General features: G+C 40.2%; 1 protein-coding gene across 1 annotated transcript in view; it reads right to left on the bottom strand.

The window, feature by feature from the left end:
- Window positions 1-17,139, bottom strand: part of col23a1b (collagen type XXIII alpha 1 chain b) — a 119,643-nt gene that overhangs the window by 16,483 nt on the left and 86,021 nt on the right. Inside the window, exons 4-9 of the mRNA XM_072395856.1 lie at window positions 16,225-16,232; window positions 15,121-15,147; window positions 8,350-8,376; window positions 8,224-8,250; window positions 6,400-6,426; window positions 5,529-5,555 (exon numbers count right to left, since the gene is read on the bottom strand). Of these exons, the coding sequence (XP_072251957.1) occupies window positions 5,529-5,555; window positions 6,400-6,426; window positions 8,224-8,250; window positions 8,350-8,376; window positions 15,121-15,147; window positions 16,225-16,232 (143 nt within the window). The remainder of the gene's footprint in view (window positions 1-5,528; window positions 5,556-6,399; window positions 6,427-8,223; window positions 8,251-8,349; window positions 8,377-15,120; window positions 15,148-16,224; window positions 16,233-17,139) is intronic.

Below are 17,139 nucleotides of genomic sequence, written 5' to 3'. Positions count from 1 at the left end.
CAGAATTGCATAAAAATGCATCATCATGCAATACTGAAACCTGGTAACTGTCCCTCTGCCCTTTCAAAAACTATATCTCCCTTGGTCTTCCTATAAACACATTAATTGTGTATGTGTGCACAACTTAATTAAGTCAATGTCTTCCCATCCTTCCCAAACCAAAAAGAGGTGGCATGGCTTTTTCCTGAAAAACAGACCTTATGTGTGTTGAGAGCCTGTCAAGCTGAAAGGAGCAGAGTTAGTCTACTGACACGGAGCTTGGAGCACTGTGCCACCTCTCTGGTTGAGCTCTTGAAAAAACAAATGCAGAGGAGGACAGGATGGAGAGACGGGATGGAGAAGATCTGGGAGAAGAGGTTGGAAAACAGCAGGCGGGGGTGAGAAAAAGAAAGCGTTCTGCTTGTCTGCCACAGAAATTTCTGTTAACAGACTGCGGCGAGCACTGGACAGCTGAGGTTCTTCTGAGACCACGGACCCCTCCTCCTCTCCTCGCTCATGCACCTCTCTCTACCCATTGTCACATTCACTCATTCACACTGCTCCCACCATGAAGACCACATATGCTCCTTAAACATCTCATAACAGCATGAGCTCTTTTACAGCAGACTTCCACCTCAGGCTTACACTAAGCTATATCTTACCGTTGCCTTGATTTGGCAGGGAATGAAACTTTCATCATCACTTGTCTTCAAAAAACAGGAACCAGATGAACCTCAACATGCAGTGACATTTCCCTCTATATGTAATGGACGCTACGAAGGTTTGGATAAATGGTAAAAGACTCTTCAAAGAAAGATGTAGCATTAGATATGACCTCTTGTCACATCATTTTGGTGGTTCTATAACATCTGATTTAGTTTTAATACCCCTCTCATCCTGTGTTTGTAATGTGTCCAGCCTCCACACTCATGATGGATTGACAGGAAGTCGCAGGTTGACAGAGATTCATAGCTGCTTCCTGTTTTCACGTCTCTCATCCTCCTTCAGAGTTCAGAGGTGAAACAGCGAACAACAATGAAATAAGAGCAAGGTGATAACTGGGCTTCTGCTGGAAAGACTTCAGCCTCTCACCTCACCGCGTTTTATCCGCTCAGTCTCGAAGGATTAAAATATGCTTGATTCATCTCGGTCTTCCGAATAAAAATCACCACTAAGAAAGCAACGATTTGTATCTGCTGACCTATCTGGCCATATCTACGAGAGTCCACACAGAGGACTCATTCACAACGGCAGTAGCTTTAGGGATTGTTTTGAACCAAACGTGTGTCTCCAAGCAATGTTCTGAGGTTTTGGGAGCTGCAGACGTTTTCCAAGAACATCAAAGCTGCAGAAGCGTCGGCCAAGTGCAATATTTACCATTTGGAAAAGTATGAGACGCAGAACGCCAAAAAGGTTTAATTCGTGCACAAATTATTACCTCAAAATCAAAAAGGATAGGCAGGAAAATCAAATGGCGTATGCCTTGATAGGAATCAGGAATTCCTTGCAATGTTTCTGAACCACATCATAAATATTGTTCCGCCGTGCAGGCCTGTCAAATTTACACTCCATTTGAATTCTGCTATAAAAGAAGGGCCAACCAGTTTCAGTCCAGTACTCGTACACACTGCTATGGCCACACTGTCAGGCTTCAACTAGAAAAGGATGTATGCCTGCAAATATGCTGCATTGGTTTTAGTACATGTCATTTCTTGTCTATTTGCTAAAACATGTTGCCGATAATGACTCCAATCAGAAAGTAGCTACACAGAAGTATTGAGTCTGTTCAGAGAGACATTTGTAGCTTTTAATCAATTCATCATTTGCGAGTAATTTGAAAGTTAAGGTGCTTTTAGAACGCATAGGAGAGGTCACTGCCAATTTGGAAATCATTGACTTAAGAGTTGTTTGGGGTAGATATTTATAGAGCAGCTATGTGGACAAACTGAAGCTAATAAAAAAGGGGTAAGACCTTTTTATTTAAGCTATGTTGGTTTGTGGCAAACGCCACAGAATGTCAGTCTCTTAAACCAAGGTTATGAATCAAATGAAGACTAGCTTTGTTTGCCTACATTAAGCTTCTGCGAGCCACGTTGTAACATCCCCTGCGTATCCTCGCTGGAGTTTCAGGGGAATCACAAGAGAATCTGGGTGATGCTGGGCTTCATTAGATTTGACTGCTTGCATTCCAATCTTGAAGCACTGCATGCTAATTGGAAATCTTGCCTAACTTTGTAGGCGCCGGAGAACTTCACCGCATCACATGACACGAAAACCTTGGGGGAGCAAGCGGCTGCAGTCAGGGCATTTCAGACTCTGCAGTTACCCTCCAGCTGTACCAGCTGAGAAGCTCTGTGACAACACAACTCTGTATATTTTTGTTTTTATCCTCAGACTTGTGTTCTTCCAGGGTTTTCTCTCCTAAAGGGGATGCAATGAATCTGATTCTTTCTTCTGGAAGCTCTTTTCCCACATATAGACAACACTACAGTTTAATTTCCAGCGCTAAAGCTTTAAGAACGTTCACTCTCGTCTGTAAACTCTTGATTCTTTTGACTGCAGTCTTTACACTCCACCCATCACGTCGTTGGCAGATCTTGTTTGCCCATTGAGTCAGCTACAGGCAGTTAAAGAAGTATTCAAATGCACCTTTTGTTTTAATTCCTTTGATTGGCTGAACCTTTGAGGAAGTAAAGAAAAGGCCTGGTGAGGATATGAATAATTCTAATGGCATTAACTGCTTAATACTCATCATTAAGATTCAAATTCTTAGATATAATGGCTTTGTTGCAAGTAGGGAGGTAATCTGATTGATTGTATAACATTCTCTTCAGTGATAAATTAATAGTTTGATCTAATTAAATGGTAAAAAGTGTACTTTACAAGACAACATGCCAAATAAAAAGCTTGAGAAACACTTTTAAATGATTGCAGATACATTTTCTAGAAGTGTTGTTTCACTAAATAATCCTGTTTTCCTTCGACATGTCTAGTTGGCATCTGCAGGGAAATGGATAAAACTTAGAGACATAAAGCATACAGCAAACAGAGGTTTGGATGTTTGGGTTTAAACCACAAAATACAGATTACCTCAATCGTTCATCTCTTTTTTTTTTTCCCCCAGCGAAGAAGTGACATGACCTTATATTCTCTTCTATACACGATAAAACTACAAAAACATGAAAGATTTATGGGGTACGTGACTCCTTCAAAGAATATACACTATTCACCATCTAAAGCACAGGGGGCTTATTTTCAAACCACAGTGAAAGAAACTGGAGAGATAATTACATGGATCTCATGGAAGCAAGGATGATATCACATGAAATGAAAACACTAACAGAAAGGACCAGATGCAGAGCGAGGTTTCCTTGTAATGTTAAGAAACCATAGTTTGGCTGATAATAGATGGCCACTTTGGCACACTGCCCCAACCATTGAGTTTTGATGGTGAGGTTGAAGTATTTCCATCGTTTTTTAATAACATAATTTCTTGTCTTGGGCTTCAGAGATGTGGCCAATTTAAACCTCATCTTAGCCGCAAGACTGTGTTGTCAGTGCAGTTGTCTTTTGAACACACTAGTCTTTTGAGTTATTAAAAGATTTTCTTCACATATTGAAGGTTATCCTCTGACACTTAAATCTTTTAGTTCTTTAGTGCAGATGATTTAAAGCACTGTGACAACAAGGAACTAATGAGTTCTTCTCAGACGTTATATGACCTCCAAAGAAAGGAAATTTTTGTCTTCCTAGACTTTAATTTTTAGTTTGACATGGTCTGCTCGAATCTCAGACCTTCATTTCTCTTTGGAATGCTTCTCCCACACTTTAAAGCAAGTAGCTAAGTTACTGACACACACATTTTAAGCACAACTGTATTTATATGGATATTCTATATCTTTTTTAACCTGATAAGTGTTGGCGATGCTGAGTTGATTCTAATGACTATCTTCTTTGGGAAAAGAAGGTACGGTACATATATGACACATCAGTTCTCATAAAAATCATTCACGTCTTATTTAAGAAGCTACTCAGTCCTCGTAGGGAAGAAGGAAGAAGTGGATGCCATAGTTACGCTCGGTGCTTTCAACCTTCATGGTACATGAGCTCAAGACCAATGTATGAGTGACCAAATATGTCTTCATATCTGAGTTATGTTCAGTCAATAATATTGTAAAACTTAATGGTTGGGTTTAAACGATAAAATTACTTGATTAGGGTTAGAAAAATGATCAAGGTTAGAGCTAGAATACATTATTTTCATAACATGACCATCACTTATGGAGACCACTGTGCCAGCTGCCTAAGTTACATGTAAACAGAACCTGTTCTGTTGTGACTTTGTTGATTTGGATGGAAAATCAAACTACATAAACAGGGTTAAGCAGGGTGACTACAAGCTGAGGTCACATATTCTTTGAATGTGGATCAGAAGTTGTGCCTGCCTGCATGAGCAGACGATTCATGGGCACGTTTTAGGGAGAGGGCCAGTCTGGTGGATTCATCAGCGTGCTGTGGATAATCTTTCTATTTAGAAGTCCACCTCAGGTTTAACCTCAACTTTCAGTCTGATGGCCTCAATTAAAGTTGAATCTCTCCCTGAAGCAGCGAAGCAGCCCCAAAGCAGAGAATTCCCACCAATTCAGAGTTTAGGTGAAACAATGTCAGCGATTCAAAATGGCCGGTTCTCGTCCTCTACGTTCACTGTGAAACTTTGGTTTTGATAAGTGTGAAACTTTAGTTTTGATATTATGCTCTAAGGATTAAGGTGTTCACACACAAAGCATAAAATCCTTCTCCTTAACGCAAACTTGGAGATTATAGAAGCATGTGTGTATCTGCAGCGGCGTCTTCATGTTGATGCTCCTTAAAAGTGGGATTTTTAGTTAGCAAAGAGAAAACTGACACTTTTCATCAGTGAATTTGAAAACAACCTTCTAGTGCTAAACTCTGCTTTAGTGTACAAAATTCAAATATTCAAACGTATACAGAAATATGTTGAAAACACATTTTTGAAAGGAGGGGAACTAAAATAGCGAAAGTGACAACAAAATGTAAGTTTTATATTATTTCTAAGAGTGTCCCACTTATGATGATGACCACTAATTCAAAGAGGGACGAATGTTTGTTAAAATATGTCAGGTAAGTCTGTGGTGGCTTTGTCCCACTTTCAAAGGAATTATGCAGAATATCTTTTACCTTCTTAAACATCAGATGAGAGAATCAAAACCATCTCAGGGCGCTGAACAACCAGCAGTTAGCAATACAATACATCTAACAAAACCTCTACAGTTCATACATTAAGTTGAGACTAGTAGGTTGGTTTCATTTCATCATTACGAAAAAAAAAGACTGGACAAAACAGGAAGAGCTGACCTGCACGAAGGGTAAAAGTATGCAGAAGGAAACCAAAAGAGGGAGAACAAAAACTGGAAGCATGTTCTTTTTTAAATAGTCTGCTCTCCCGAGTCAGCTGTAGTGAGGAAAAAACATAAAATGTGGATACAGCAGTGAAAAATCTCCTCAAAAGAAAAGAAAACATGACTTACCCTTGGCCCAACGTCTCCCTGGTCGCCCTGAGATAAAAAACAGGAAAATAACAGCTGTCAGCAGTTATTAGATCTATATTATCAAGTACCAGTTATCCAACAGCTACTGCAGAGCAGTTTTGACAGACAGACTTACAGAAATAACATTTAAGTAAGAGAAGGAAGCAACTCGAGGGCCATTCGTCCAAACTAGCACAAGATGTAGACATTCACAAGATAAATCATTTGATATGTCGTAAATGGAATCATATGACAGGACGAGATCGAAAGAGGAAAAGTGGGAGCGCCCATGCTGAGGATTGGATTTTGACGAGGATTTGGAGGTAATTTTCTCATCACAGAGCTGCTAGTATGATTACACGAACTAAGCCAATTTTCCAAACATCAGTATCGTCACTCACATGCAATCCACCTTCATCAGACTGAATCCAGCTCTGACAGATGCAGTTTACTGCAGCTGGGTTGTTCCTGTGGTTGTGCTTATCTGCACAATTTTCGCTTCAGCGCACACTGATGCGCACAAATACAAAGTCATCCGTGAATGTGGGCAACAGTGACCACATGATAAGCTCTCTCTGCCAGCACTTGGCAGTGCTTATGGTCTCTAACATCTTAGTCTGGGCAGAGGTCCACAGAGCAGGAAAACATCTGGCTATCAGTGAGCTTTGTGGAAGGCCTGCAAAGCTGCTTACCGCCTAGATGTGAGAAAGTGCCATATGAGCTCCTACATATCTGCACGTGGGCTTTACTGTAGCTGGACTGATGGATACACGATGGGTGTGTTTCTGAAGGTGTATGAGTAAATTAATGTTCGCAATAAATCCATACTGACATGTGGGGCAGGGCTATTAAAATCCACATTGAAGCATACCTTCTCTCCCTTGGGTCCGGCTGGTCCCTGCAGCAAGGAAAATAAAATTAGAGACAGTTGGTGAAAATAAATCAGTTATCTTTTGAGTAACACACATCACAGTCTAATGCATCTTCGTCTTGGCTTAAGCAGAGAGTATTCAATCAAACGTGAAGACAAAGCAGCTAGAAGACTTGCAGACGTGTCATGAAGACTGCTCAATCCAGTTATTTTTCTTCCGAGCATATTTCACACCAGGAAAACCATATGACACACGCTTGCAGTGAGAATTTATTTCAATATCTTCTTTGAGAGATAAGAGCCGCCGTGCTGAGATAAAACTAAAAGGGCAGGATGCCCTTTTGTTCCTGTATCCATCTGTCAAACAGAGCTTTTAAGATGTTTTAAGATGTGGACTGTTACAAAGACTAACCAAAAACACAGGGCTTCAAAAATCCCTTGGCATCCCCATGAGAGGCTGATACACCGTTTCACTTTGTGTTTGAGCGCTTGACATCAGTTAATGAACGCCTAGCCGGCAGATGAGCCGGGGTGGACTTTGCTTTTGACTGTGTTGTCTCTGTCTCTCAATCCCAGGCTATCCCATTCTGGCTATTCTCACTGCTGACAAGTGGTGTGATTAAGCTGCAGCACCACAAACCGCACGCTGACTGCAGGCTGTGTGTGACTTTGACAGACAGAAAAAGAATACGTGGAAAACTTCTGACATCCATCTCTGATCTCAGCCTGTAAAATAGCAACAATCAGCAGATTTTGCTAAAACTTTATTTCATATGTACGTTTCTTCTGACAGCTTTTTTAGATCTAAATCAACCATCTGCCATTCACCTTGAAACTCCCCATTCTTTGTCTTTTCTGCATAACAGCTTCCTTCCTCACACTGACCAGTGTGTAGATAGTTGGGGAGATACAATATAATACAAATAAAATCTAAAATCATCATAAATAGACAGTCAAAGATGTTTTGCATGTAATATAAGAAATGATAGCTCGATGCTTCGTTTTTTTTTTACATTAGAAACAGAGCCTTGATAGATAAAGATCTCAGCAGAAGGTTCTCCAATAAGGTCTGCTCACGAGGTCTGTGGCACACCTGCTGGGGTTTTATGGCAGACCATCAGCGATAGGGAGAGTCCTTTTAAAGGGGAGACCCAGCTTAAGTTTTCCTCTAACAGGAAACAAGAGCTTAATGGTGTTTGGAGAGGAACTACTCAAACAGATTTCATTATGCTACGAGGGTTTAACATGTCAGTGGATGACTTGTCCCTGTCATGGGCGAAGAAACCACAGAGATAGGCCAGATAAGGGGAGGAGGGTACTATAATGACTTTTTAAAGAGCCTCTGTTGAAGGCTGTAAATTCTATTCTGGCTCTTACTTTCCCACTGGTGTGTAACTGATTTGCTGTGCTTTGCCTGTTTCCACGCCACACCTGGGTGTGCCTCCGAGTGCTGCATGATGGATGAGAGCACAGAGGAGACTCCCTTGTGACTGGGAGCCTTAGGATGACTTAAAAAGGTGGAACAAAGCTGAGAATGGCTACTGTGCTTTCTTTCTTTCTTTCTTTCTTTCTTTCTTTCTTTCTTTCTTTCTTTCTTTCTTTCTTTCTTTCTTTCTTTCTTTCTTTCTTTCTTTCTTTCTTTCTTTCTTTCTTTCTTTCTTTCTTTCTTTTTACTCTCTTGCAGTTGTATCTTTAGGGCAGTAAATTGATTCACAAGCTCTTACAGGCCACATACTCACTTGAATTCACAGTTACAGAAGTCTTTCAACAACTGCTTCAGTTTAATCAATATGTGTTATGAAAAACTAACAAACAGGTGCGTACCTGGCTTCCCTTGGGACCTGGTAAACCCTGAGATGAGAAGAAGGAAAAAGCAAAGAAAAAACAGAATCAAAATTAATCTCAGTCACTCAAGGCAGGTTTTACAAATTGGAAAATGAAAGTACTTACGGGTTTTCCATCCAAACCAAGCGGACCCTGTTGGAAGGCAATTGAAGAGAAGTTGAGGAAAGTAGAAAAATCTGAGAGTCTTGCTGTTTTGTAAACTAGGTTTACATTTTTTAACATAGAAGACTATGTCCTAAAGTGTTGCTTCTTGAGGAAATGACAGGACTTTGAGGCCGTATTTTTTGGTTCTTTTTCTGACAATGTAACCGTGTTTTCTTGCCTAAACCTAATCAACAGGACTGAGAACAATATGAAGCGATGAGATAAAAGTTGAAACTACACTGAAAACAACAACAAACTTAAATGTGTCTGTCGGTCAACCAACAAATTACGTTTATCCAAAAAGAAAAAAGTTTAATTTGAAATTGAATCCAGAAAAGTGCACTGTCATCACCAAACTGGAAAACTAAAGGAGATCCATGTGAAAAGGTACATTACACATATCCAGTAAGGAGCTAGAGCCAGGAGATTGCTAACTCAGCACTGCTAATCAGTGCATCTGACACAGAAATGCCACAGCACTCGAACTAATCCATAAAACCAGAATTAGTCATTTTTTAAAGTTAGTTTTATTAGTGAGCTTTAGAGATGCTGTATCTATAGCTATCCAGGTCAATGCTAGCTAGCTAGCGGTTTATGCTAGGTTAACATTTGCAGGTCTCTAGCTTCAATGAGCTGACATGAGATTGTTATAAATCTTTTCATCCTTTCAGCAAATAAAGAAATTAGACTAATTCTAAAAGTATAAAACTACTTTAATGATTGGTTTCAAAGACATCTATTGAGTCTGTTGTGAATAAAAAATCTCATTAAGACACAGTGAAGACAGTATTTGTTTTAAATCCACTGATGAGACAGACCAAAATACTCTGAATCATACCTACTTATTAGTAATTCATAATATTTCTCTCCATATCTTTCATGAGGCAAGGTAAATCATCTTTGTCCAAAAAGGAAACAGTGGAGAGGATTTTCAAAGACAAAGGACAGTGAAAGCATGTCTACACAGAATGTAATAAATTGAATAAAAGTTTAGGAGAAAAGGTAGGACAGGTAGAAAGTTTAATTATTTTGTAAACAATTGTATTTGTATATCCTGCCCCATTTTGTGTTTGCACGAGTATCTTCAAATTCTTGTGGTGTTTCTTATAAGATTAAGAATTAAACATAATAAGCTGTTTGTGTATTGTGGTGAAGAAAGGCAGGTCAATAAGGCCCTATTCGACCTCACTGAAGTGCTTAAACAGACGTTGGAGTTGCTCACTTTGTTTACCTCAATAAAAAAAACAGTTGAAAAAACTACTGAACCTCCTATGCAAAGCAACACGCAGTTCAAAGTCATAGACCTTCAGGTCCCTACTTAAACACTTGGCTCTTGGATGAAACTTTCCAAAAACACTTAAATGCTGTGTATGTGGTGAGGGCTGGTGTTGACTTCCTCCTTAACGACCATACTTGATGTTAAGCTAACAGTTTTTACAGGGTCCCTTGAGTAGCGGGTTGCTCAACCCTTTAAGGTCCCGGTGGCTTTGCAGACTGCAAGCCGTCATTAATGGTCATCATGTCTGGCCTTGAATGGCTTGCACCATTTTTACTCTTCTCTTCATCTTCTGCCATGGGCCTGCTTTACCAGCCCCATGGGTGCAGTATGGCCTGATCACTGGTAGTGAAAACCTCTGCAGTGTCACTGGTGCCTATTTTAATCGATGGACAGTAGGGACACGATGGTGGGTGTTAGATGCAAGACGTTAGTGTGATTGTTTAACGGTATTGTCATAAAGTCTTTATACTGTCTAAAGCTGAGAAGAGTAAATACCTATGGGTCCTCATTTCCTTCACCGGTGGCAAAATTCAGCACCGAACAAATTTCAGTTTTGCCACTTGATCAAATGTAGCATGCTGCGTTTACCATATAATAAGTGTGAGAATTAGAATGAGCCTACAAATGTCCCACTGATCCTTAACCGCTATCAGGGTCTAGATCTCAGGATTTGTGTCGTAGTACATATGGATGTATGTGTGTGTGTGTGGAGATATCCCTGCATCTGGGAGCGTTTACCAAGGCCCGGCTCCTTCAAGACTCGTCAGGATGAGTAGATGAGGTGCACATTGTGAGGTCATTGGCTGCTGCAGAGTCTGAACCCGTTGCAAAAAAAAGAGGCTGATTTATGGCTGCTAACAAGCGACACAGTGGCGTATGAACTCTTGCCATGTGTCTTTTCCTTTTTGAAGGTATGTCTGTGAGACGCTTATTCTCAGTTATAAAAACCATGAACATATTGTCTGACATATTGTCTGTATAAAGAAGTACTTTTATACTGTAGTATACTATACTACATTTGGATTTGGACGTAGTATAATGTAAAACATATATACATACGTGTGTGTGTGTGTGTGTATGAAGCAGAGGCCAGGGAATTTGCACTCTCATGTCTGGCCATTAATTAATCTTCTGTGTTCCTTTCAAGGGAAGGAGGTTAGGCAAAGGCAGAGATCAGTGCGAAGAGAAAGTGAGCAAAAAAGCCTGAGGTACCCAAAACCTTAAGTAAATATGGAGGAAAATTAAGTCTCCCTTTTTTGTAATCATGCATGTTTGAATTTATTATCAGTCTGAATCTTGTCCTGCAGAATCCCTAAACAGTTTAGCAGAATCATTTTAGACTTGAATTCTCACCAATTTGATGGCTTTTAAACACATTTCTGGAAAATGCCTTGGCCCTCAGGACAATTGATGTCTATTTGTGTGTGTGTGTGTGAATGTGCATGTTGATTTACACGTACATGTGTTTGTGTGTGCCTGTCTCTTAATCCCAATTAAAAAGTGTGAGGGGTGTCTTTACTGTCTTTATTGTACTCCCTGTGGCTCAGACTGGTAATTATCCAGTTGGATGTAATTGTTGAGGAACTTGTGTCTGCACATCAGAGCAGGCGTCTCAGCTAGAAACACACGTGGTAATGTGTTGCACATATTATCCTAGTTAAGCTTTATTTTGGGACATCATAATGAAGGAAGATGAGGGGAGTGAGAAGACCCTCCCATCCGCGGACATGACCATTTTTGCTTTCAAACTTCTCTTTAAACACCCTTTGTTCCCTCCAGTGACTCTGATGCTGCCACAAGGGGGCAAAAAGAATCATTTTTAATTCTGACAATTTATGAAACATGACATTTACTTAAATAAATAAAAAAGGCAGTGGCTGCAATTAGAACCAAAGAGCTAAAGAAAGCATACCAGAGCGGTGTCTGTTTGGGACTGAAAATCACTGACATGTTGTTGGGTGACCGTCTGGCTTTAATCTGTGCTCAACAGCCTGGAGGATTGAACAACGGAGACCTTGGCTCATTTCTGGTGAGTAAGGTCGATTGTCTGTCACAGACTGGCACTCTCACATAAACACACTTGTGGCTGGGTACACCGATGCCTGCACATCTGAATTAGAGTCAGTCGGTGTGTATGGGAGAGTGTTTACCCTTCTGTACTGTCTGACTTTGACTGTTTGACATCGGGAAAGCTCTTTTCTGAAACTGCCCCTGGCTGTGATTTATGAGAGGAAGAAGTGACAAGGGTTACGAAAAGAGAGAAAACATACATCGGCCCGCACTCACACATGCGCACACACACACACACACACACACACATGCATGCATACTTATCGCAGTGTTATTCTTGTGACACACAAACCACACTTCATTAACACTGTTTATCGTATCACTGATGATTCTGTGGATGCGGACTGCCGCACATATTAAGACTGATGAACTCAACATGTGTATTCCACTCGAATATCGTGAGGCTTGCACGCTCTCACACACAAGCAAATACGCACACATGTTTACATACAACCTTTATGACAACTATAAAGAGATGGAGGAAGTGCACAGATGTTTAATCTGTGATGTCAATCTAGAGGAACACGCCATACAAAAATCTAAAGTACATTACTCGTTATGATAATGCCACTTTAGAACAATACACATTGTCAGTGTATGCAGCATTGCATTTGTGCATTGCTCTTATGTGGCTGCTGGAACTAACTAATTACTTTAAGATGAATTCATTTTATAGCACCATTTCCAAAAAAAGTGCCTCACTGTCACAGCAACAACACCAAAAAGGTTTAAGAACTGAAAAGATCCTTTTTACACATCAACCTGTTGTTGAAGGTTCACCTCCAGGACTTGAAGGAGGTGTCTGACAATAGAGCATCCCCTTTATCCTCATCAGAAAAGAGCATGCGGCATTGATGACTTACAAACAGCTTGCATCTGTGGATGTGAAACAATAAACTGTGTTCACTGAGTTTTGTTTTCAGAAGTGTTTCTAAGTCCATGCAATGATTTTCACAACAGAATGAAGTCTGCATTTAAACTTTTCTTTGGTTTTGTCCCCTACATACACCTATTTCTCGAGATTGTCTGAATCTATTAATGACAATATTTCCTATAGTAGAAGATTAAATCCTCAAATTATTTGTGGTTTACGCTGAGAAAAATGATCACTGAATTATTGACCTTCATTGTTGTTCTTAAATTGAACCGTTCCCCCATCCTTATTTCCAAAAGAGATGTTCATTTTACTGATTTTTTTGATGAACTTAATTAGTTGTGAGATGCACCACAACATATCATTTCTAAACTATCAAACAAAGTCTTTTGTGTGCCCTGTCCCAACTTTTTTAAAAAGATCTCTATCCATCCCTTTATCCATCCTCTATACCGACAAAATCCTACTCATGTTGTTTTTATTTCCATTTCTCACAATGTCCCAAATATCTTGGTAACAACGCTCTTCATCGAGTTACTTTATATACCGCAATCTGCAAAATAACTAGAAGCTCTTAAAATTCCATAGAGGAGCAAAGGAAAACAATACTTGCATCTGAGTTGCTGTAATCAGTAGTTAAGTAATTTTCAATCTTTAATTAACCACAGTCAGTCACTTGGGACTGACTGTTGGGTTTTACTTTTGAATTATGTGATAACATGTACAGTCACAGACTCCTGGCCACAGATCACTAAAATGCTTGAATTGGCAGTGTATTTGATTCAATTTCAGGAAGACATAACAGGGATGAGAGAGGACAAAAAAGGATTACTGAAATTGAATTTAGTTGTTTGTTTAGACAGTTGAAGAAAAAAGAGAGAGGTTTTGCTGGCACGAGTTTCTGGCTCAACAACAGTGAACTGCACTGCTCTTTGGTCAATGATTTGACTCATTTGTGTGTACCTGTGCATGCTGTCCTCATATGAGCTATGCATGTGAGAAAAGTGTTGTGAAAACATACGAAACGCTCACATACACAGACAGACCTCTGACCGCTTCCGCAGCTCTGGCCTCTGTAACAGAGATGTACAGAGGGTGTCCACACACATCTGCACCAATGAATACAGATGCACAAACACTGCCTCCCAGCAGGAAGAATGGCCCTTTTCAAGCTCTGGTGTTGGAAACTTGATCATCTCTGCTGCTGCAGCAGCAAAATGAAACAATATGCTGTCCATGTTAACAACAAATATGATTAATCTACTGTAACTTCATACACAGAGTCTCTTTGGTCATCATAACCACACATGCGCATCATAGCTTCCTCTTGAAGGCACAAAATGGAGCTGCATCAGTTGTGATATCATTCAACCTATGTAACTAATTATAAAGCCCTTTAAGGATTGATTTTGTTCTGCTATCTGGACTGAAAATAGTATGCAGCTTTATTACATCATTTAGTAGAGAGGATGTTTTACATCAAAACAAGGTAGGGAAAAAGAAAAAAAAAACTCTTGGATTTCCAACCAAGACAGTGACAAAGTTGAACTCAGGCAAACAAATGTGCACACACTTATCTGTGAACTCCGTCCACCTGTGTGTAATTAGCAGCAGGCATTTCCCGTCAGCGGGGCCGAGCAGTGCCAGGCAGACTTCATGGGAATCTGCCCCCAGGCCTCCGACCCAAATTTCCCAGTGGGGCCAGCATAGGACAGACAGCGCACATAACGGCACAACTAACAAGATATCGTGGAACACAGCAACGGCAGCCAGACCGATAGCAGGGCAAAGTGCCTCCTCTCAAAATGTGTACAAGCTCACTCTCACGCCCTGAGAACTGCCCCACTTTGCTTAAAAGCATGACTTTACTCTTTGAATCACATGTGTGTATCTATAATAGATGTTCATGAAACTCTGATGATGACTAAACCAAAAACCATCAGCAGACAACGAGCCATTTCATCTCTTCAGTTAGCAAGAAAGTCAAGAGTCTAACTGACCACTAGAGGCCACAAAATCATTGGATTACATGCAAACAGGCTCCTTGTTACTGATGGATATCAGTAGTATTACCGGCGACTTACTTTTACCGTTGTGCAGTTCAAAAAGTATTATACCCTTATACCCACGTTTTCATCTAAAAGTTTACTCGTGAGATTTTTAGATGACTGGTAATTTGAGTCTAAATCTTGTTATGTTCACACATTTTCATATTTGACCAAATTGCTAAATTTTCTACGGCTCTGAGTAGAGTGTGCTTGCGTCTAAGTGCTTTTCTGTCTGAGTCACTTCCCAGTAATGGGGCAGGATATGCCATTGCTGGTTAAAAAGGGTTGAGGAAGCCGAGGAAGCTGGCAGTTATGAAGCTAAAGGCAATTTTTGTCTGAATAAAAGCACGAAGAAAAAAGTGAAGGAAAGCTTGAATAAATCCAGAGACAAACAACAGGAGATGGAGCAGAGACACGATTAGGTAAATCAAGAGTGAGAGGATAAAAAAAATCAAATTTACCGGGTATCCATCCCGTCCAGCCTTGCCCTGGTGAGGTTAGACATTGAAGCATGAAGCATTAAGGCAAGTTTGAACAGAAACCAACAGCTGCACACAACATGCTGCATTGAACTAGTCAGGGCAACGTGTCACTATCTACACTAAAAGGAGACAAAATATTAAGGATCAGGGTTGTGTTTTTACTGATTTGTACAAAAGTTTTAGTTTTAGAATGAACTGAACTGTGGCACATAAACTGTGAGCGTGTGTTTGGAATGAATGAATAAATGAGCATTTGACAACCAGTTTTGGCCTATATCTGATCTTTTTCACATCTAAAAGTGAACCAAAACTGCTTTATTTCCGTTGTTACCATTTCACAGCATGCTTTGTTCCATCTATTATATTTTCATTATGCACACGAGACTAACAGTATCACCCCTTCCAACAACGTGATGGGATGTAAGATGGAGGATATGTGTAACATGTTCAGGAAAAAAGGAAATCAGCATTGTTTCATGGACACTTAGTGCAAACCAGGTGCATGGACAGTTTCCTCCAATCAAACCTTTCCCTGGATTTGTGAAACGTCAGCCAGACAGGCTCTTCAGTTGTGACGTTTCCGGAAAAAGAGTTATGGTGCGTTTCAGAGCGATAATCGCCCCCTGCACATCTGATCAGCGCCACATGTGAACATAAAAATTAAAGCCGGGAATGAGAATAAAATCGGAAAAAGTTCCCTCTTTCTAAACCTGAACACAGTGGTCTCTTTACAAAAGTCTTTATGTGTGTGTTTTATCTGCGTGAGAGCGTCAGCAAAGGACAATAACTTTTTGCTTATAAATCACCCCATCCTACCCATCTCCCTTAAAACACGCACACACACACTTCTGTAGGTGGTCCATTTATTGCTGTGCTTGGCGGATGCACATGTGTGAGTCAGTCTGTGACAGTTTGTGTGTCTCTGTGCTCATGTTTTACTACTGCTTTCTGACTTGACCTGTAGTTTGTCGAACAGCGCAAAGTGCACAGAGAGGGAGGATATGCGTAATGTGCATGCATGTTTAAGGTCAAAACCTCCAAGCTATATCAAATACTACCTGGATGAGATGACAGTGTACTTACAGGAGGCCCTGCAACAGAGAGGAAAAAGGAGGGATTAGAAAATCAGAGCTTTGCATCTCTACTGACATATGACTAAAAACAACTTCTGGTTTGTGCAGCAATCAATTCCTCTGAACAGTGGCACCAAACAAAAAAGAAAAAACAAAAAAATTGTACATGCAATGCGGTTCGTTAGATGATGACTGTAATTAACCCCTTAAATATGTACAGAACAAGCTCATCAGAGCTGCTGCCAGAGCAGTTTGCGGCAAAGCCCTTATGATAAACAGACTTCTGTTTGGGAAATGTTTTGAATTAGGATATGAAGTCATGTCAAGACTTTGTTTCTCAGGAAGATGTGGGTGTGTGAGAAGGAGAACAAACAGGGAGTGAAAAGGTTGGTGTGTGCTGGTAAACCCTCTGTCTCTTTAAAGTACAAAAAAGATGCCTCTGACATTCCTCCGGGGCAGTCTTTCAGATGTGATTGAAATGCTCTGATGTTGAGCCTCAGCGGCAAAACGTATGTTCTGTTTTTCATACTTTGCCTAACCAAAAACAACAGTAATGATCAAAGAACTCCTCTTTTTCTTCGTGGTCTCATTGAAAAAAAAAAAACACACACAAAGATCAGAGGCTAAGGGCACTAAGAAACTACACAAAAAAAAGTGAATAGATTATTTTGTCAGAGAAAGATTCACAGTAGTTGTTGGTTTGTATGTACCTGATCTAAGTCAAAAGCTGATCATGTGCTGATTTAAGTGGCTGTTGACACAACTGCAGTCTGTGGAAGGATTTGGAGCCGTGCCACGATTGCAAAACTAGTAAAGCACAGCTCATCAGCATGCATGCAGTGCCAAACATAAACACAGATTGTTCTAGACTGGCAGCGGAGCTCTGGAGGAAACTGCGATATTTCTGGTATTTTGTTAAGATTTC

The sequence above is a fragment of the Leuresthes tenuis genome, unplaced genomic scaffold (genome assembly GCF_036924035.1).
Source record: "Leuresthes tenuis unplaced genomic scaffold, fLeuTen1.0.hap1 SCAF_11, whole genome shotgun sequence".
Classification (NCBI taxonomy): Eukaryota; Metazoa; Chordata; class Actinopteri; order Atheriniformes; family Atherinopsidae; genus Leuresthes; species Leuresthes tenuis.
The sequence above is the reverse complement of the archived record's forward strand: the minus strand, read 5'-3'. Positions and strand labels throughout refer to the sequence as shown.